Genomic DNA, 21,575 nt, shown 5'->3' on the forward strand with positions numbered 1-21,575 from the left:
TTCCTTTAAGATATAATTTACTGTCAGTTTGAATTGTCTTAATCTTTTCAAAAGCAGTTCAGTAACTTTTAACCGCACTGTTGACTGGCAAGGAGGTCGTGGAAAGCATTGCCCCTTCTTCAATCTCTTATTATCGCTCCCTGGACGCTATTCATCTTTTCAATTGACCACGCGACTGCCCTGAAACCTCTCTTCCAGGTACGAAGCCACAAAGTCCCGGGACGCCGCAGGCACCAGAAGCACCGGTGACGGGGAGTAACCAAAAGAAGCTCAAGGCCGTTGCCCTGCAACGTGGCGGACCGAACAACCAAGAGGATCGCGCCAAAACCAACGTGTGCACCCATAGAAAATGGGGTGCTGAAGAACATGGGAAGATAATCCAGCAGAAGTCATAAAAGAAGCCCAGAACGGCTCCGAAGAACGGGTAACATGACTCCTGCTTTTCTTAGTCCAGTAATCTTCCAGCGTTAATTCTCTTAAACTCTTTCCCTCCGTCTTGGTGCCACGATCACGACGCCAGAGAAGTATTAATTACTATTCATTCATTCACTGGTGCCACAACCAGGACCCCATCTCTCCAATATAAGGTAAAGCCTTGAGGTAAAGTGCTTGGATCTGAGGCTCTTCGCCAGTCGCGAATCCTTTTATCTTTTGTTGATTTATTTTTGATTTCCCGGTGCAATTTCCACGAAGACCTGGGCTTTATTTTGCAGTGTATTAACATAAATTCGTAAGTATTTTTATCAGGGTTTAAAATCGAGACTTATTGGCGCCTTGCGTGCACCTCTCGATTGTTTTCGTTTGATTGCGTCAATTTTCCGTCATGCAACTGCTTGCATTGTCAATTACAGACAGAGTTGCTGCTGTGGAATCTTCCCGTCCCGATTGTGTGTGCGTGCCGTGGTTCGAACCACTGCAACCCGTTGCCATTGAAGGGGATTTCCTCGCCATCTTCAGTTATCATTTTATTATCGATTCTGTATCAATGTAAAGATATGTGATTTTAAGTGATCCTACGAGTTTTTTTATCTGCAACATTCCTTGTTGAGTATAAGGCCTTCAGCTCATCTGTTTCTTCTTATGTTTTACCTGACCCCGTAATCTCAGTCAGATGCGTAAATTTTCGTGGTAAGCCAGTCCTTTCCTCAGCTAGATGATAAAGGTAACTCCCCTGCTCTGGACTTAAAGTCCCTTCCCAAGTAAAAACATGCACATATATAATTATAAAGTGTGGCCTGCGTGTGTGCGTCCAGCGGATCATACCATACAGACATAGGCCATTAATTCCAACGACCCCAACTAACTACTAGCTTGAGAAGAAGACGAAAACCATCTTACCTCATCCGAGGCCAAGTACAGGCACAAGTTAGCCACCTCCTGGGTGGTGGCAAGGCGCCCTATCAGCTTTGTTTCCAAATACTCAATGTGATCCTGAAGTTAAAGAAATATATTTACTTTCGTGAGCATCCATGATTGATAATCATTGTTTATATGAAAAGGTAGCTTTCATTATCTGATGATCAATGGTTAGGTTATCAATTTCAGAGAGCACAGAGCTCCGTACAAACTAAAAGATGAGTCTAAATGAATCCTCTCGGATATGCGTCTCTTTTTTGGGAAAGTGTCGAATATGTATTTTTTTTTTTATCTACCTCGATAGCGATTCTATCACTGACTTCCTACCTCAGCTAAGTATCGACTGTGTCTCTCACCATCTGTCCTGGATGGTGAGAGATACAGACTTGATGCATTGCTGAAACAGGAAGTCAAGTATAAAACAATCGTCTATGCAGATAACCCAAAAAGTTGAAAAAAAAAATGCATATTCGACGCTACCAAAAAAGGGACCCATTATTCTCTAAAGGCCCCCATACACTGAACCATTGTCTGGAAGACTGTCTGTATCGTTCCCAAAAAACTGCTGTGTATGGGCTTACCTGAATCAAGACGTTATTCCGTCTTGGTCTGAATGCAAAAGTGGGCAGAGCTTCGTGTCTGAACGATCTCAGCAGGAATCTGTCACGACCAGGTTGCTGGCTTATGACTCAAGTCTGTCATACACGGATCGTTCAATGTATGGGTTTGTCTGCCGATATAACGCTGTCGCGCGCGTCTCTTGTAGATATGATGACATGTCTTCTCGCGACAAGATCTTTGTTCAGACTGAAATCGGCGCAGAGATCGTTCGTACACTATGTGTGGGTCGATAACGACAATCGTTCAGTGTATGTGGGCCTTAAGACTAAATCACGAAGAGAAACTCAGACTATCGACTTACTTTATCAGAGTCGCTCAGATCGGCGGCTCGCTCCGAGAAGCTCGGTGTAGCTACTGGCGATGGACAAATCACATTGCATCTGCGAAAGTGGAAAAAGTCTGCTGTATTTCATATCACGAGAACGCAAAAATGGTAATTTTATCCAGGCATACTTCATGCTAGGAAGTGAAATAGCTAAGTTCCTCCTTTATTTTCCAAGAGTATCTTTCATTTAACAGACTCATACCATTCAGTAATATTATATGCCTATGTACATCAATTTGGCTGGCATTGAAAGGCGATGTTGAACGTGGTGATTATTTACGAAATTAAAAAAAGAAAACTTTTGTTGTCCTTTTCAAAATAACAATTTCATTTCAAAGCTGAACATTTCCTTCTCTCTAATTTCATAAAAATAGGTGGGTAAACTCCTATTTTCAAGGTCACAGTGAGGGTACAAGCTAAAATCTTAGCTTTTTTTCCTCGAGATGACTGGAATTACCACAGACGTCTCTGGTTTACAGAATTTTTGTCAGGGCAAATGTCAGTAGAGTTCCAAGGGCAAAAACTTCTGGGGTTATCTACGAATCCTTTGCTAGCCATTGTCTCCAAAATGTTATGCTTACAGTTGTCTCTATTGCCTTCTATTTTTTTTTTTTTTTCTTTCACCACACAAACTTCAGACAATTTTTTTAAGTCGTATGGTGCAGTGATTATGTCGGTGTCCAATGGTAGTATCCAATTCTTACAAATATTTTAGGAAAGTGTTAACACTGCTTCATGCTTGTATCTAAAAATAAATTATATATGTTCGTAGCCACACATACCGGGAGTACTCATCAACAGTTCTAAATAAGACGAGAATTACGCATTAGTTCTATTATGCCGTGCATCTTGTTACCCATACTACCCAGTGATCGTCTCCGTTGTTTGGGCGTAATCCGAAGGTCGACACCAAGCCTACTATTTCCTTTCACACTTTACTGCCGTAGAGCAAAGGACCGTACTAACTATAGATAAATAAATAAATAAATAAATAAATAAATAAATAAATAAATAAATAAATAAATAAATAAATAAATAATAAAGAAACAAATGAAAATATATAAATAGATAATAATATATGAATGAATAATAAAAATAAATAAATCATAACTATATATATATATATATATATATATATATATATATATATATATATATATATATATATATAACTAGGCCTGTCCACACCAGGTAACATTGTTTGCAAACACTTTTTACCGCTATTTTGTTTTCCCATCCAGAATGGGAAACATTTAGTGTTTCTGTGCATATGTAGTATATATACACATGCATAATGTATGTATATTTTTTATATTATATGTATTACATGCTATATGTAATCTACACATGTACAGTGCATGTATTATATATATCTATTATATATATATATATATCTATATATCTAATATATAATCGTATATATAGTATATATATATATAGATATATATATATATATATATATATATATATATATATATATATATATTAATTCTGCCAGAAGCAAGTCAAGTCAGCATGGCACGCTCCTTTTTCTAAAAACTTTCTCATCCGTCTCTTTTTCTTTCCTTTATCCCTCCTAGAGTGCATTAAAATAGCTAAGTAGAATATATACAGCGGCTACTGCACCGACAGACATCCTGACGACAACTGAGGTCTGGACTCTGGAGTCTGGACAGGAAACATTGTTTGCAAACAATGTTTTGCCTTAACTGGGTGTGACCTATGGGTCGGCTCCCCGTATTTAGGGTCTTTTGATAAGGAAAAGGCTAATTGGAGGGGTTGCTGTGGTAGTGTTTAACACTCGCCCCAGTTTTATACCGACACCTTTTATATAGGTGAGCGAGTCATAGAGTTCTGACATGTCCAATTTAGCAGTTCTCTGGTATTATAGCAATATTTTACTAGTAACGCCTTGATCAACAGAACGTGAAACTCAACTCACACACTTACCGGATTCCCAGACGGACGAAATCCCTAGCTACTCCTTTGGTGAGGCCAATCACAGCGGCTTTCGAGGCTCCATAGACGCATCTGGCTTCAATGCCTCTCAGGGTGCTGGCTGCAGACGACATGTTAATGATGCTGCCCTTCCCTTTAGCTATCATCTGTAGTGGCCAAGGTAAATCTCCATTAATGATCATTGTTGTAAGAACAAAAATGACTAACCTCATAGCCTGAAGAAGTCAAATGTAAGATCTGAGATTAAATAAAACGATGCACACCAAAGCCTCATCAAACTGTTGCTAACTAAAAGAGTGGACAAAGCAAAAGCAAAATTCAGAGCTTTCCATAGAGCCGATATCCATGAAAACAATTTTTATTACGTGCTTGTGAAACCTCTTGACCTTTTCTAGCCAGTATAGTTTAATGGTTTTTTTAGGGCAATTCTATACATTTTCGCCTCATGGTGCCACAGTTTGGGGAAAAAATAGTCATTTATACGATATATACGATGGCGAGTAGTGGTTTTATGAATGATTTGTAGAAGCGCAGTAAAATATTGCAGGCTGAAATTCTAGCAGCTATATCAGTATTTCATGTCTTTACCTAGCATCTAGTCAGCATGATGATTGTAAGCCTAGTCTCATCTCTACTCCTGGAGAGAGAGAGAGAGAGAGAGAGAGAGAGAGAGAGAGAGAGAGAGAGAGAGAGAGAGAGAGAGAGAGAGAGACGTTACCTTTGGCAGGAATGCTGTGATGAAATAATACATGCTCTTAACATTCACATCAAAACTGTAGTCCCATCTCTCCTCCGTGGTCTCTAAAATATTACCAGCATGAACATACCTGTGAAAAACAGATTTTGTTAGAATGGGCCTTATTATAATAAAAAAAATTGATAATAAAATAAATTCCTATGGCTTATAATGATAGCCCACATGTCTGTTCAATATTATTTTTTTTGTTACTTTTAGTTGTTTAGACTTTGAACCATTTCCAGTAGTGCCTATGATACTTTTTTTTTCATTTGTTTCGATTACCTTCAGTTACTATAATCTTGCTGTGCCTTATTTCTGATTTATTTACGAGTATGTCCTGTCTATTTATTGTGATTCGTCAGATAATAAAACTACCTTTGTGAAGGAGATTGAATTCTCCCATTCCATATTTATTCAAAGTTTCTAAAATTTTCGTTCAATGACTGAATGAAGACAGCCCCCTATTCAGATTTCTCTTTCGTTCCATAACAAGAAGTTTTTCGTCCTTACTTGGTAGGGATAAGAGAGGATTCACACTGGTACCCACAGGAGCCCATCTCCATCTTAATCTTTTCATCTTTACATACGCGCACACTATGTAGCTATATATATATATATATATATATATATATATATATATATATATATATATATATATTCATGTATGTTTAGTAGCACTCCAAAAAACTTTCCGTAAACCCATCCGAAGCATATGTCTACCAGAGCGAGGTGACACAAAAAGAAGCCCCTAATCCCTATTATATATTCCTCTTGGCCAAAATCTTCTGTAAATGACGACGAAGAAGAAAAAAGATAAATGCAGCTCGATCTGTTGAGCACTTACCTTCATCAAGGATGTTCGATTCAGCTAGATAGCTGCAGCTCAAGCTACGAGTCATATACAGCATTTTCCAAAACATCCTGACAGCCTCAAGAATAGAGCTATGCTATCAAGAATGTCATAATAGAGAGAGGGGTGGGGGGGGGGAGAGTGGACTCGCTTCAAGTAAAGCTTATCGAGTGATTGTGATTTCTTGCCTCTGAGAAAAACTTGTAAAAAGTTGCACAGTACATGGCATTACCATTATGACCACTGTAAATTCGTTGCGGGAAATTCAGGGTATTTAAGAGTCGGTATGTAGCCTACCAAGGTCTAAAGAATAACCTACATTCTTACATGAGCTTGAGCCAGCGCGGTATCATTTTTTTCTAACTTTTGACTACAGCAGTCAGTCATTTTCCGGCTTCTCCAAAAAATAAATAGGGAAAAATGAACCGAAGTTTCGTCGGCGCAATCGAGTTTTCTGTGCAGCGTATAATGCTATATGAGCGCAGCCCATGAAACTTTCAGCCTTGGCCCGGTTGTGCCATATCCTATAGAACTGCCAGGCGCACGAGCATGGCTAAATTTAACTTAAATAAAATAAATACTACTGAGGATAGTGCAGGGGTTCTTAGCAAGGGGTATGATAACCACATGCTGGGGGTTTGGGACTTTATCTCTGGATATTTATATACGTAGATTTGATTTTAATATGTCAATCTATGCATGGGTACATTTTGAAAATAAATAACTATATCAAACTATAAATGCTTTTGATTTTCTTGTGTGTGCTATTCTTAGCTATTCATACCTGAACTATGTATACAATTAAGATATTAAGTTTATTGTCAACAAATTGAACTTAAGTGGACTTAATCAAAAGGGGTATGGAACCATATTGGGCAACTCATTTGGGGTCCGGAATCATCAAAAGGTTAAGAAACCCTGGGCTACAGGGTTGTAATTTAGTGTGGTAGATGATTGGAGGGTGGGTGATCAACATACCAATTTGCAGCCCTCTAGCATCTGTAGTTTTCAAGATCGGAGAGCGGACGGAAAAAGCGCCAATTATGGACAGACAAAGCAAACTCGTTAGTTTTCTTTTACAGAATATATATATATATATATAAGTTACATGGAAAATAAGAACGAACTCACCCAGCACAGTTGAACAGCACATCTATGGTGTCCAACTGCTGGGACAGTTTTCGAATAGCTGGTCCGTCTCTGACATCAATCACGCGTAAGTCCACACCTGTTAATAAAATACGGTTATACTTACGATAATAGATAATAATTAGATATTTTTTATAATTTACTTAATTAGTTATGATGCTTCTATGATGCCTTCTTCTGTAGATACCTTACAATGACTGATTTGATTAAGCTCCCTGATAAGTTTGTTTTCTATTAAATAGACTTGGCTTAATTAAATTAGAAATCAATTTAATTTATCATCAGAGAGTTACTGTAACATTTCCAGTGACAAGGTATATGGGATACATAACAGTTAGATGAAATAGTAGGTTTTCATACAGGAAATGTCATGGTAATTTTTAAAAAGTCAAGACTAAACATATTCCGTGAGGGCTGTGTTATCCTTACCAAGAAATGCGTTTTGCTGCCGGAAAATGTTTTCAAGGGTTTTTATTTTACAAACTATTTCAAAACTGCAAGTTTCGTCATTACTTTTTAGCATGTATGAGAGTTCAAAAGGCTTGTTATTTTTTCCCCATGGTTGTATGCAAAACAAATCCCATCTGCTCTTTCTGAAAGCAGAAGCAAGATAAACCACCCAATTCATAAGGCTACAAGAAGGCAAACAAGTTATAAAATGGATCTTCTTCATTTCCAATTATCCAAGTCATGACAGAGATTTGGCAACAAGATTATTTTGTTTTCCTGGAGCGCGAGGGAAGATTTTCCATGAAGTAAACGCATTGCAAGTTCAGATACACTTCATGGAAATCTCTGACTTTGGTCAAACAACTTCTGTGGTGAGATACGGCCTTCTCCGAAGTGACTCGTTCCAAAATGCATTTCGACGATTCGGTCCACTTTAGGCTTTGTTCCCTTTTATCACCATATTTTAAACTAACCAACTGTCTCCCTTCCCTCGCCCCCATAACAACAAACAAAATACACAGATATTCAGATAACTCATTGAAACTCTTAACAAGAAATAGCTTCAAGACGCGAAGTTATCATGGATATGACAGATATAGAATTCAGCATCATCATCATGATTATCATCATTATGTCCTTCTTTGAAATCCCGCCACTCTATCTTTCATGTACGTTATCTTCCACAAATCTCCTCTCATCTCCAGCTTCCCGTCCCGTCTCATCCAAGTATGATCTTCGAACTCTTCAGGCAATCAGAGCAAGTTTAGAAAAAAAGAAAACAAAAAGACAAAATACAAAAGCAAGCAAAAGATTCAAAGCAAGAAATTGATACAAAAATGCTAAACAAGAAGGAAAACCATTTTAGAAATGTAAGGCTAAAAGTAAAACAGAATATTCACAAAGAACGTGAACCTAACGAGCGTGCCCCCACCCCCCAAAAAAAATTGATGAAAAACTGTTGGTCTATTTGAAAATTGCTTTTTCCAAAAATCTACGTAAATAGCAGCGAACGCTATATACTATAATACTTTATGCTTTGGGCCATGATTATGATACCTACGGTACGCACTTACCTGGTAAACTTTGCAGTTTCTTCAGTTTTTCTCCATTGAAGTCGACAGCTACGACTAAATCGGCACCCTCCCTCAAAAAGGTTTCCACCGTAGTGCGCCCTATACCTGGTTTTAAAAACAAAACTATAATAATATCTCTCTCTCTCTCTCTCTCTCTCTCTCTCTCTCTCTCTCTCTCTCTCTCTCTCTCTCTCTCTCGTGTGTGTGTGTGTGTGTGTGCAGTGCTTTATTATTTCAGATTATATGAAGCTGAGTACCTAGAATTATAAAAGTCAGCAATATATTCGTAATCTAAGATCAGCTAAAAGGACAGCTAAGAAATAAGGGCAGATTCTTCCATTATTGTAATAAACAAAGAATTTTAATTGCTAGAACTCTTCAAACCCAGTAATATTATTAAAAGGTTTCAGACGTTTAGTTACAAAGTTATCAAGAAGTGTTATATTATAGACAATGGACAGAAGGACAGGTTCTTTTATTCATATGCAAACGAACGAGTGACTTCCTGCACTCAGAGTCACGGGAAGACAGCCTCAGTCCCAGATCATTGCACTGGGTGGAAATGTCTGAGTACTCTATATAGTTAGTATCAATGATACTTCTAAAATTCGATTTGGTTTAGTCCTTAAGGTAGTAACTTGTAAGTCACTCCGATGTCTTAGCGTAGTACAGTCAGTACCACTTTCAGGACCCTTATGAAAGAAGGGTAGAGCGAGTGGGGGGGGGGGGGGGGGGGTGGGGGGGGGGGGGGGGGGGGAGCCTGCGTTAGGAAAAAAAAACCTTTAACTTGCTCTCAGTATAAGTCTACTGATTCATCTCAGCTCATCGCACTTCTTTTTTTTTATCTTGCAGTTATCGAGCAATAACTGAGGAGCTGCTATACCCGTCCGTCCCCGTCTGTTTAGACTAAAAATGAAGACAACTTGATGTTCCAGGATGTGGCATTTTTGCTTCGGCGTCGCAGGGACTACGCTGCGGTTTTGTGCGTGTGTTTGTTCTTATGGATGCTAGATTAGCGTTATATCAAAAGTTAACATTCTGTAGTTTAGGCTCAGGTAACAAGTCTTCCAACAAAATGTGAATTTCCTTGGTTTGCCATCTCCCGAGTCATCATTTTAACGAATTCAACAATAACCTATAGGTAAAAATTTGTAAAAATGTATTGAGACTTTTGCGAAAGATCTTTATACTGTTATGCAAGCATTAGATCTTTCCTAGACAGTGACCCCAAGGGTTTTTGGGGGTCATCATCTAGAATGAGGTCCTTGATCCTCTAGAGGAAACGCGAATACTCTTAAACACTTTGACATATAGCCTATATTGAAGATGAATGAGGAAATGAGTCTTATTACCAAGGTCGATATTGTTTAGTACTGTTGTAGGTGGCAACCGAAAAACAATCACTCCTCACCCTGTGCAGCTGCTGTAACCAAACATCGTTTTCCTCTCAGTCGTCCAAGTCCCTTATTTCCTGTGGGAGAAGCCATACTGAAGTGGAAAACACGAAGTTGCTGTAATCTGGGTGAAGGAACTGTATGTTTTACTTACTGTTGTGGAGCGTTCAAATTATCACATTGTTATCGGGGCACTTGAACTTGCCTGATTAAAGAAAGATGTTTACGAGAACGCTGATCTCTCTCTCTCTCTCTCTCTCTCTCTCGTATAAAAATAGATTTCTAACCAAGGCAGTGAAACCATTGCGTCGCATAAGTCTAAATGATTACCAGCAAGATTACCGGTACGTATTTGACTCCGTTCGGTAATGTTGAGTTTCGTGCATGAATCATGACACAGATTTAAGTTCCAGGAGTTGTGAAGTATGCAGTTGATATCTCCGAAAAAATCATAAAAGATATATTCAGTTATATATCAATACGATCTTAGATCATTTGGCATGTGCATCTTTTTTCTTATCATGCGCAGCCTAAATATACACAAGCATCGTGTTTTTTTTTTATTTATTTATTTATATCAGTGTTGGCCTACATAATTAAGCGATCCCACACAAACCACATTAATTGAAATGAAGCATATACTTATGCAGCCATTTCACTACCGATATAAGGTATTAATTCATCATAATCCTGCGATTCAAATGATAATATTTATGAGAGTCCAGGCCTACACTTCAATTTCTTATATTTTGAGGCAACGATCGACAGGGCATAGGCTAGACCTACACGTCAATTTCTTATATTTTTGAGGCAATGACAGCTTAGACCTACACGTCAATTTCTTATATTCTGAAGCAGTGACAGCGCAAAGACTTACACGCCAGTTTCTTATATTTTGAGGCAGTGACAGGGCATAGACTTACGCGCCAATTTCTAATATTTTAAAGCAACGAGGGCTTAGACATACACGTCAATTTCTTGTATTTTGAGGAAATAACAGAGCATAGACTTACACGTTAATTTCTTATATTTTGAGGCAACGACAGGACATAAACCTACACGTCCATTTCTTAATATTTAAAGGCAATGAGGGTTTAGACCTACACGTAAATTTCTTGTATTTTGAGGCAATATGACAGGGCATATAGGCGTACACGTCAATTTCTTGAATTTTGAGGCAGTAACAGGACATAGGCCTACACATCAATATCTTGTATTTTGAGGCAATATGACAGGGCATAGGGGTACACGTCAATTTCTTGTATTTTGAGATAATGACAGGGCATAGGCGTACACGTCAATTTCTTGTTTTTTTAGGCAAAATTAAGCCATGCTATTCATGACATATGGGAAGGTCTTAAATCAGGTGCAATCATAACTGTATAAAAAGCCATAAACTATATTTATTTATACATAAAATTATAATCCACCGGATAACACTCTTTAAGCGTTTTGACAATAAACATTAACAGATATGAAAAATTAACTTTTAAATCACAACTTCAAATTAAATCCATCGTGGGTAATAGGAGAGGACCTCTACTCCAGAAGCTTCACCCTGTGCAAGTCTCAGCAGTACTTGGCAGTGAACTCAGGCAGCGGCTACGAAAAGAAAGATGGCGAATGGGGGGGGGAGATGAAAAAAAATGAACATTGGAACCAAACCATTATTGGAACAAAAAACCATTAGCTTTAACAAATGGAAAAATTAGCTTTTAAACAAACTTACATCTTAAAATTAAAAAAATTTTAATTTTTACAGGCCTACACGTCAATTTCTTGTATTTTGAGGCAATATGACAGCTACATAGACCTACAAGTCAGTTTCTTGTATTTTGATGTGGTATGACAGGTCATAGACCTACACGTCAATTTCTTGTATTTTGAGGCAATGGCAGGGCAAAGGCGTAATACACGTCAATTTCTTGTATTTTAAGGTAATGACAGGGTATAGGCCTACTCATCAATTTTTGTATTTTGAGGTAATGACAGCGCATAGACCTACACGTCAATTTCTTGTATTTTGAGGTAATGACAGGGCATAGGCCTACACGTCCATTTCTTGTATTTTGAGGCAATAACAGGGTATGGGCCTGCAAGTCAGATTCTTATTGAAAATAGTTTTCTACCCGTATGTTGGAAATAGAGTAGCTTTTAATTCATTAATATAGTAGTTTCAACTCCACGATATATAATGTATATGCATAAAGTGGAATGTACACGTATAGGAAAGTGCACATACACATACATGAGTGGGTCTCCATAGTAATTGTAATACCACGTACATATCAGAGGCTGAAAGTGAAACTTGTGGGCACGTAGCCGATGACACACACAGAGTCATGGAACTCTCAGCCTTACAACTATTAAACTGCTCTCAGTCAACTACATTGAAAATATATTTACAAAAGGGATAACAACTTATATACGCCTGTAGCATTTCTATGAAAATGAAGGCTATACAGTAGGAAGGCATCATAAGATCCTTAACGAAATAAGAACAAAAATGAATGACAGCTGAAAAAGTTAAGTATGAGATGATCCAAACCAGCCTGCGAGTAGAGATTTTGGGGGCATTCTAGTAGATTACCCCTATTGGACAAAGGATACATAATTGAGTTGGTAAATTCTCTCTCTCTCTCTCTCTCTCTCTCTCTCTCTCTCTCTCTCTCTCTCTCTCCTCCTCTCTTCTCCTCTCTTCTCTCTCTCCTCTTCTCTCTCTCCGTTGTTGGGAGAATATTCTAGCGTAGACTATATTCATTAAGATCTCTATTACTTTTAATTAAAACAAATGACAAAATTTCAATTAGCAAGAGTAGGCAGATAATTCTTGACTCTAGTATTTTATGAAAAGTCCTGTTTATTTTGAGAATGTTCGGATACCATATGAAAAATTTTCGAAGACACTACAAGCATCATACCAGCAGCAACAAAAACAAGAATAACCATGACAAGAACCACGATAAAACAGCTGAATATAAGATAGCCTATAATCCAAATGTCATAAGTTGCGTAAAATGACAAAAACCCACAGGACATTAGGCTACAGGTAAGTCCTTTTTTGTAATCTTGGTATTTCGAAAGGAGATAATGTCCTTAAGAAAATTCTCAGCAAATTCTATCCAATATATATGATTGCATAGCCTATCAGTTAAACATAGGCATATTCTGGTTTTGTTGAGTGCAGTCAGTGCTTGTCATCCGTCCGAATGTGTAAACGATTATAATGAAATCTATTTTAAGACTATTAAATTTAGAAAAATTCCCTGAAATTAATATTAAATACTAGTCTGCATATCCCCGAGAACGTCTGTGTTTAAATTTAGAATGGTGAGAATAGTAGACAATATCAGACCATTGTCCAGTTGTGGCAGATCACAAGCTCAAAAAACAAGCGGGCAAAATCCCTCCCCACATAAACTCAACCACTCCGGCTGCCAAACTCACCCTCAGACACACTTTCCTCTTTACACTATGCTACGGAATACACGCAGCACAATTGACCTACCTACACACAGAATAACAAAAACACAAAGACATTACACATGTACTCACCTGACTCTAGATACTCAGGGCTATGCTGTGCTGTCTGCTGTTCGAGATTGCTGAGACACCAACAGTCGTCGCAAACCAATATACAACCAACAACAACACAACAACAACCAAGGACCACAACCCCACAACACAGCAACCAAGGACCACTACCTCACAGCTCAACAACGCAACAAACAAACAAGGACTACAACCGCAGCAAAAGACCACTGCACAAACAATTACTTACAACACAAAAAAACAACAACACCACAATTCAACATACACACCCACTAACAACATCAAGAAATCACAACAGCTCACATATAACTCAACTTAAACTCATAAGCACATCAAATCTAACAACACAGGCACAACAACTCTAAAGCAAACAATATCAAACTTAACAACAACTAAACAACAAATCAATAATACACAGCTTAACTGACTTTCAATGCCTTCAACACTCTTCATAAACCGCTGCCAACACTACTGACCATCACAGGCTCTGACTAAAGACTGACTCAAAACTCTTATCATAACTCTAACTCAAACAGCACCAGCAGACAACCCAGAACTCACAAACAGCCAATTCAACTATTAACCATCCATCCACCAATTACTCTCTCTCTCTCTCTCTCTCTCTCTCTCTCTCTCTCTCTCTCTTCTCTCTCTTGCAGAAAACCAAAACACAAATACATACTACACGATCTCAACAGCAATGCAAACCACGAAACTTACTCTCACTCTCTCACTCAAGGACGTTGTCAAATGGAACTCCCATAACTCCTCCATACAGTCATTCATGTGCACCGATTCGAGCGCAGTCGTTCTCTGTCACCTCCGTATTCAGGTGAACCTCATCTATGAAACATTGCAGAATACTACTGACTTCATTCATATCTTCCTGTTTTTTTTTTTTTTTTTGGGGGGGGAAGATGTGTTGTACCCACTATGATTCTATTTCAGGGGATAATGTAGCCTTTCTTTTAATAATCAGAACCACATATATTAGTTTGGCAAAACAACCATTGCAAAATAGATGAAGATGAAAAGAACCTCTGATTAACCAACTCTTCAAAACTATTGCCAACCAGTCAGCTTCAAGGAATAGTCGTAATGCAATCAGTGGGCGGGGATTGGCTGCAAAGCTAGGTGGACTTCATCTTCTTTGTGCAAATGACTGAATTGCATACAAGGAGATGTATATAATAAGACATTTAAAATTAAGAAAACTCAAGCTACGGCAAATGAAAACACTTAATTTTGTTGTATTCGTCTTTTCTTGTCTAATAGTCTTTATCGTTTTACTTTCTGCGTGAAATACATTACTAGTGTATATATATATTATATAATATATATATATATATATATAGATATATATATATATATATATATATATATATATATATATATATATGTATGTATGATACACACACTAATAATGTATATCACGCAGAAAGTAAAATGGTAAAGACTATTAGACAAGAAAAGACGAATACAACAACATTAAGTGTTTTCATTTGCCGTAGCTTGAGTTTTCTTAATTTAAAATGTCTTATTATATACATACACATACATACATACATACAATATATATATATATATATATATATATATATATATAACACATATATACATATATATATATATATATATATATATATATATATATATATATATATATATGTATATATATATATATATATATATATATATATATATATATATGTTATATAAAAGAGGGCTATAATTAATAATATGTTTAATATGCCGTTATAATGTGATGGGCTGTGATGTTTCTTAGAATGTAGAGAGTCATCATTTAACTTCCTTGGAGACAGTGCTCGAGGTGACAAGCTTTGGGAAAGCTGATGTGTCTTTTTGGGGTGGTGTGATATCAAAGTTGCTGTCTTAGCATTTCAGTGCGATGTCCTGTTGCCACGGGTGGGTCACAGAAGTGACTTATGAATCTAGTTCTAGGCAGTTCTTGGGTGTAGACAATGGGTGTGAGTTCGTGCGTGTGTGCGAGCTTCGTCCCTACAAAATGAGAATGTCGCATTACCATGAAGGGGAGATCTGTACAAGAGAGGCAGAAGCCAAGATGGCTTCTCCGAACAGCACTTTTATTATAAAGGGATTGTGCATACTGTGTTGATTGGGTAAGCATATATACTTTTGGCCAAAAGATGTGGCTGGGTTGTATTTGAATATTTATTTCAAAGATGTTCTATTTCATATGATCTTTGATGTTAATCTTGTGCTTATCGAGGTGTTCTCCTGTCTTCAAACAGGCGGCTCTGGAGAAAGGGGAAATGATCTGGAAAAAGAGGAACTGATCTGAGACAAGGGGTATTGAATATGGTGACTTAAATGGTGTACTGACTGTATTGACTATGCCTAATGTTATGGCTAAACTAGTGTTAGTTATTTGATTAATTAGTGAGGGTTATCTGAGTTATTTGGACTTTGAGTTTAACATTTCATTTAATCATTCTGTTAAGAACCTGAGTTATTTGATTTACACTTTGCTTTTAAATAAATGCATATTAAGTTCATGTCTGATTTGATGGCCTTAGATAATGGAGGGGGGTGGTGTGTCAAGGAGACCTTACCTTACCTTACAGACCTTACAGTTCGTTCGGGTTGCCCCAGGTCCCTCAGTGTGAGGCGCCTCTAATGTCTACCAGAGAGTTGCTAGTACATCTTCCGGTATATTTTGCATCTTCCAATCTTGGATGGTCTGGGATGCAGTTTAGATATTTGTCGAGCTTATTCTTAAACACATCTACGCTCACTCCTGATATATTCCTCAGATGAGCTGGCAACGCATTGAATAGACGCTGCATTATCGATGCTGGTGCGTAGTGGATTAATGTTCTGTGTGCTTTCCTTATTTTTCCTGGTATAGTTTTGGGCACTATTAATCTACCTCTGCTTGCTCTTTCTGATATTTTTAGTTCCATGATATTTTCTGTTATTCCTTCTATCTGTTTCCATGCCTGAATTATCATGTAGCGTTCTCTTCTCCTTTCTAGACTATATAATTTTAAGGATTGTAGTCTTTCCCAGTAGTCTAGGTCCTTAACTTCTTCTATTCTAGCTGTAAAGGACCTTTGTACACTCTATTTATGCAATATCCTTTTGATAGTGTAGGTACCATATCATATTGTAATATTCAAGTGGACTACGAACATATGTTTTATAAAGCATAATCATGTGTTCAGCTTTTCTTGTTTTGAAGTGCCGTAACAACATTCCCATTTTTGCTTTACATTTTGCCAACAGAATGGCTATTTGATCATTGCATAACATGTTCCTATTCATCATCACACCAAGGTCTTTAACTGCTTCCTTATTTGTGATTGTCTCTTTATTAGGTCCCCTATATGCATATAGCTTTCCTTCTCTGTCTCCATAATTTATTGATTCAAATTTATCAGAGTTAAATACCATCCTATTTACCTCTGCCCAATCATATACTTTGTTAAGGTCTCTTTGTAGAGCGTTCCTATCTTCATCACAAGTAATTTCTCTACTTATTCTTGTGTCATCAGCGAAACTACTCACTACCGAATCCTTAACATTACTGTCTATGTCTTCAATCATAATAACAAACAATATTGCAGCTAGCACCGTACCTTGTGGCACACCGGATATTACCTTGGTTTCATCCGATTTCTCATCGTTTGCAATAACTATCTGTTTTCTGTTGTGTAAAAATTCTTTTAACCATCTTCCTACTTTATCTACGATATTGTGTTTTCTAATTTTCTTTGCTAATATATTATGGTCTACTTTGTCAAAAGCTTTTGCAAAGTCTAGATAAACCACATCTGTTTCATTTCCGCTTTTCATATTTTTGAATATGTTCTCACGGTGGACTAACAGTTGGGTTTGTGTACTTTTTCCGGGTACGAAACCGTGTTGTCCTATATTAAACAAATTATTTTTTATTAAATGTTTCATAATATTTTTCTTCATTACCCTTTCATACACTTTCATAATATGTGATGTTAGACTCACAGGCCTATAATTACTTGCCTCTAGTCTTGATCCACTTTTGAAAGTAGGGGTGATATATGCTAATTTGTGCTCATCATAAATCTTGCCTGTATCTACACTTTGTCTTAATAATATTGCAAGTGGCTTTGCGATAGAATGAACTACTTTCTTTAACAAAATAGCAGGAATTCCATCCGGCCCTGCAGCAGCTCCATTTTTAATTTCATTAATTGCCTGCACAATATCAGCTTCATTAATTTCTATGTCAGCTAAATATTCACTATTTTCGTCCCTTACTTCTATATCATTATCTTCATTATCTATTCTAGGGGTGAATTCTCTCTTATATCGTTCTGCCAGTATGTTGCAAATTTCCTTTTTTTCATTCGTTAATCTCCCTTCAATTCTCAGAGGGCCTATTTCTATTCTTCTTTTATTCATCTTCTTCGCATATGAGTATAATAGTTTGGGTTTTGCTTGATATTTATAGGGTTTTTTCTTCCAAGTCCCGTTTTTCATTTTCTTTTGATTGTATAATCTTTTGTTCTGCATTTTCTATCTTACTTTTTAGTTCTATAACTTTCCATGCATTTTTTTCTTTTGCAAGACCTTTTTCCACTTTCTGATTTTCTGGAACAAGATCCTTCTGTCTCTTGGTATGCATGAATGATGTTTACTTTTCTTCTTCGGTATATATTTATCCACTATTTTCTCCAATATTTTATATAATATCTCCGTATTTACCCTTATGTCATCACTTACGAAAATGTTATCCCAATCTTTGTTTAATTCTTCATTAATTTCTGACCATTTTAATATTTTTTACTGTAGAAGTTTATTTTCCATATCCTTCCCACTTTTTCATTTCTTGCTTATCTCTATTTTCACTTGCTTTGGAATGAACTGTTAATTCTATGACATTATGATCTGAAATACTCGCATTATAAACTATTATTTCTTTAACATAATTCATCTCGTTCACAAATACTAGGTCTAAAGTATTTTCCTTTCTTGTTGGCAGGTGATTTATTTGTTGAATGTTGTATTCTAGTAGCATATCTAATAGCTTTTCAAATTGCCTCTTATCTTCTGCACTACTATTACTCTCTTTTTTATATGTATAAGTACAACCACAGTCTCCTATTCGTTCTTTCCATTCTCACGAAAGGAAAGTTGAAGTCACCAAGATAGGAGAATAGTCCCAGTCCTTGTGATTTCTACATATATCATCCAATTTTTCAATTATTAAGTCAAACTCTTTAGTATTAGGAGGTCTATATATTACTATGTTCATCAATTTTTCAGATTCAAATTCTACCGCTATTAGTTTCACATTCTGAGTTACTATATTTCTCATATATTTTTCCTTGTTTTTTGTCTTTCCCATATATTGCGGTTCCCCCTTGATTCCTATTTTTTCTATCTGATCTATAAGTTTGGAACCCTTTTATTTGATCATCATTCCCAGTCTCTTGGGAATACCAGGTTTCACTTATATTCATTATATCTATTTTCTTTTCATTTTGGGTTAGTTCTTCTAAGTACTCTATTTTTCTTTTTGAGTTACTCGTAACTAAACCCTGCGCATTCATCACTATGATGGTTTGCGTGTTTTCTCCTTCATTTAATATTGGTAGTAATAAGGATTTTCCCATGTCTCTTTCCTGTTCTGGTATGTTGTTCTTTTTTTCATTTCCAGAAATTCTGACATTAAAAAACCCAACTTTTCCATAATATTTGATCTTCCTTCATCATAATTATTCATTTTGTGTCTGAATCTGCAATTTTCTCCGTTTCTGCAATATCCTCTTGCATAATAAATACAGTTATTATCTCTTGAGTAGAATTTCGGAGCTGATGCTTTGAAATTTTTTGCTGACACCTCTGCATATCTCATTGGTGGTTTGCTTTTCTCTTTTACCTGATATTCTTGATTTCTCTCTTTATTTGTTTCTTTCTTATTTTGGATTTTATTACTTGGTTGGTTATTTATTTGATTATGATTCATGGCTACAGGGTGCATATATTTGCATTTTTTGTCGAACTTACATCCTTTTCCTTCTTTTAGGTTTTTACATATTTTTGGATGCAGATCTCTGCAATCATCCCCATAGCCATCTAAGTATGCACATTTACCATATATTTCATAGTTTTGACATACCTTAGGATGTTTGTAGTAACATCTTTCTCCAAATCTGCAATTCCCTCTTTTCAAAAGGTTGCAGATTTTGTCTTTCTTGTCTATTTTTTCCTCTTTCCCGTCATTGTGTAGATCTGGGTAGAGCCTCTTCGGGATTTGCTTTTCTGTTGTCATATCGTAATTTATTTCTTCGTAGGTATGCTGCTTTATTGCCTCATATGTAGTATCAATGAGTATCTCTGCATCCATACTTTTATCTTGTTCTTTGTTTTCCTTATTTTTTCTGTCATTTCATTTTTGTTTACTTCTCTTCCGTTTTCCTCTTCTTCTTTTTCTTCTTCTTCTTCCTCTTCCTCTTCTTCTTCATCCTCAACTATTTGTACATTCAATCTTGATTTAATAACATTGTCTATCCATGATAGACATGTTGAACAAAAAATTCTTGTATCTTTTCTCAAATCTTGCATTACCTCAGCACACTGTGGATGGGTCGGAATGTTGCATGCAGCACATTTTCTGAGAGAGAGAGAAAAATGGATGGAGAGAGAGAGAGAGAGAAGAGAGAGAGAGAGAGAGAGAGTGTTGCCAGTTGCTTTAGACACACGATCCATTGCTACCTTTTAATAAATACCGAGATTAGATTCTAATCTCGGTTAATAGTGGTGGCAGCTGTTTTTTAACTGTATTACGCTTTTTGTGAGATTAATGGCAGCTTAAAGAGGCTGTTTTCAGAGAGCCTGGTTGTGAGAATGTGTTAGGTTTTCAGTTAACCCTTAAACGCCGGAGCGGTAAATAAAAAAATGACTCCCGTATGCCGGAGGGGTTTGAGAGTGAGCGCGTAAGCGGAAAAAATATTTTTTTCAAAAAATCACAGCGCGCTTAGTTTTCAAGATTAAGAGTTCATTTTTGGCTCCTTTTTTTGTCATTGCTTGAAGTTTAGTATGCAACCATCAGAAATGAAAAAAATTATCATTATCATATATAAATAATGCGATATATGATAGCGCAAAAACGAAATTTCATATATAATTGTATTCAAATCGCGCTGTGCGCAAAACGGTTGAAGGTAACAAGTTAATTTTTTTTCGTTGTAATGTGCACTAAATTGCGATCATTTTGATATATAACACATTGTAAAACGATAAAAGCAACACAGAGAAAATATTATCACAAAATAATGCTTGAATTCGTAACGCGCTTACGTAAACACATATTTTTTTCAAATATTCACCATAAATCTAAATATTGTCCTAGAGACTTCCAATATGTTTCAGAATGAAGACAATTGATTGAATATTACTATACTGTAAGACTATTAGCTTACAAATGCAGTTTTCGACCATATCTGACGAGCTAAAGTTGACCGAATGTCAAATTTTTTATATATATTTTTTTTTTATGTGCAATTATTTCGGAAATAAGAAAAGCTACAACTTTCAAATATTTTTCGTTTTATTCTACATGAAATTGCGCACATTTTCATATATAAAACTCTATGAAATGCCTAATATGAAACGGAGCAAATATTCCGAGAATGGGACTTACGCATTTCGGAGATTTGTGGCGGAGAATCCGCGCGCGGAGGGAAGGAAAGTTTTTTTTAAAAATTCACCATAAATTTAAATATTGTGCTAGAGACTTCGAATTTGTTTCACGATGAAGATAAATGACTGAATATTACTAGACTGTAAGATTTTTATCTTACAATTGCGTTTTTCGACCATTTCGGTAGAGTCAAATTTGACCGAACGTGGTTTTTTTTTTCTATTTATCGTGATTTATATGCAAATATTTCGAAAATGAGAATAGCTACAACCTTCAACTATTTATTGTTGTATTATACATGAAATTGCGCACATTTTCATATATAAAACGTTATGTAACGGCTAATTTAAAATGGTGCAAACATTACCACAATCGCACGTATAATTTTTTCGGAAGAGTTACCGCGCGGACGTAAAGAAAATGTTATTATTTTCATAA

General features: G+C 36.4%; 1 protein-coding gene across 2 annotated transcripts in view; it reads right to left on the bottom strand.

The window, feature by feature from the left end:
* Positions 1 to 10,087, bottom strand: part of LOC135219229 (dehydrogenase/reductase SDR family member 6-like) — a 10,832-nt gene extending 745 nt beyond the window's left edge. The window contains exons 1-7 of one of the 2 annotated variants that reach the window (XM_064255813.1): positions 9,934 to 10,087; positions 8,523 to 8,627; positions 6,982 to 7,078; positions 4,980 to 5,088; positions 4,253 to 4,407; positions 2,279 to 2,357; positions 1,339 to 1,431 (exon numbers count right to left, since the gene is read on the bottom strand). In XM_064255813.1, the coding sequence (XP_064111883.1) occupies positions 1,339 to 1,431; positions 2,279 to 2,357; positions 4,253 to 4,407; positions 4,980 to 5,088; positions 6,982 to 7,078; positions 8,523 to 8,627; positions 9,934 to 10,009 (714 nt within the window). In that variant the 5' untranslated portion in view covers positions 10,010 to 10,087. The remainder of the gene's footprint in view (positions 1 to 1,338; positions 1,432 to 2,278; positions 2,358 to 4,252; positions 4,408 to 4,979; positions 5,089 to 6,981; positions 7,079 to 8,522; positions 8,628 to 9,933) is intronic. The other variant, XM_064255814.1, reaches the window with a different exon arrangement.
* Positions 10,088 to 21,575: the final 11,488 nt, after the last annotated feature.

This window comes from Macrobrachium nipponense, chromosome 1, assembly GCF_015104395.2.
Source record: "Macrobrachium nipponense isolate FS-2020 chromosome 1, ASM1510439v2, whole genome shotgun sequence".
NCBI lineage: Eukaryota > Metazoa > Arthropoda > Malacostraca > Decapoda > Palaemonidae > Macrobrachium > Macrobrachium nipponense.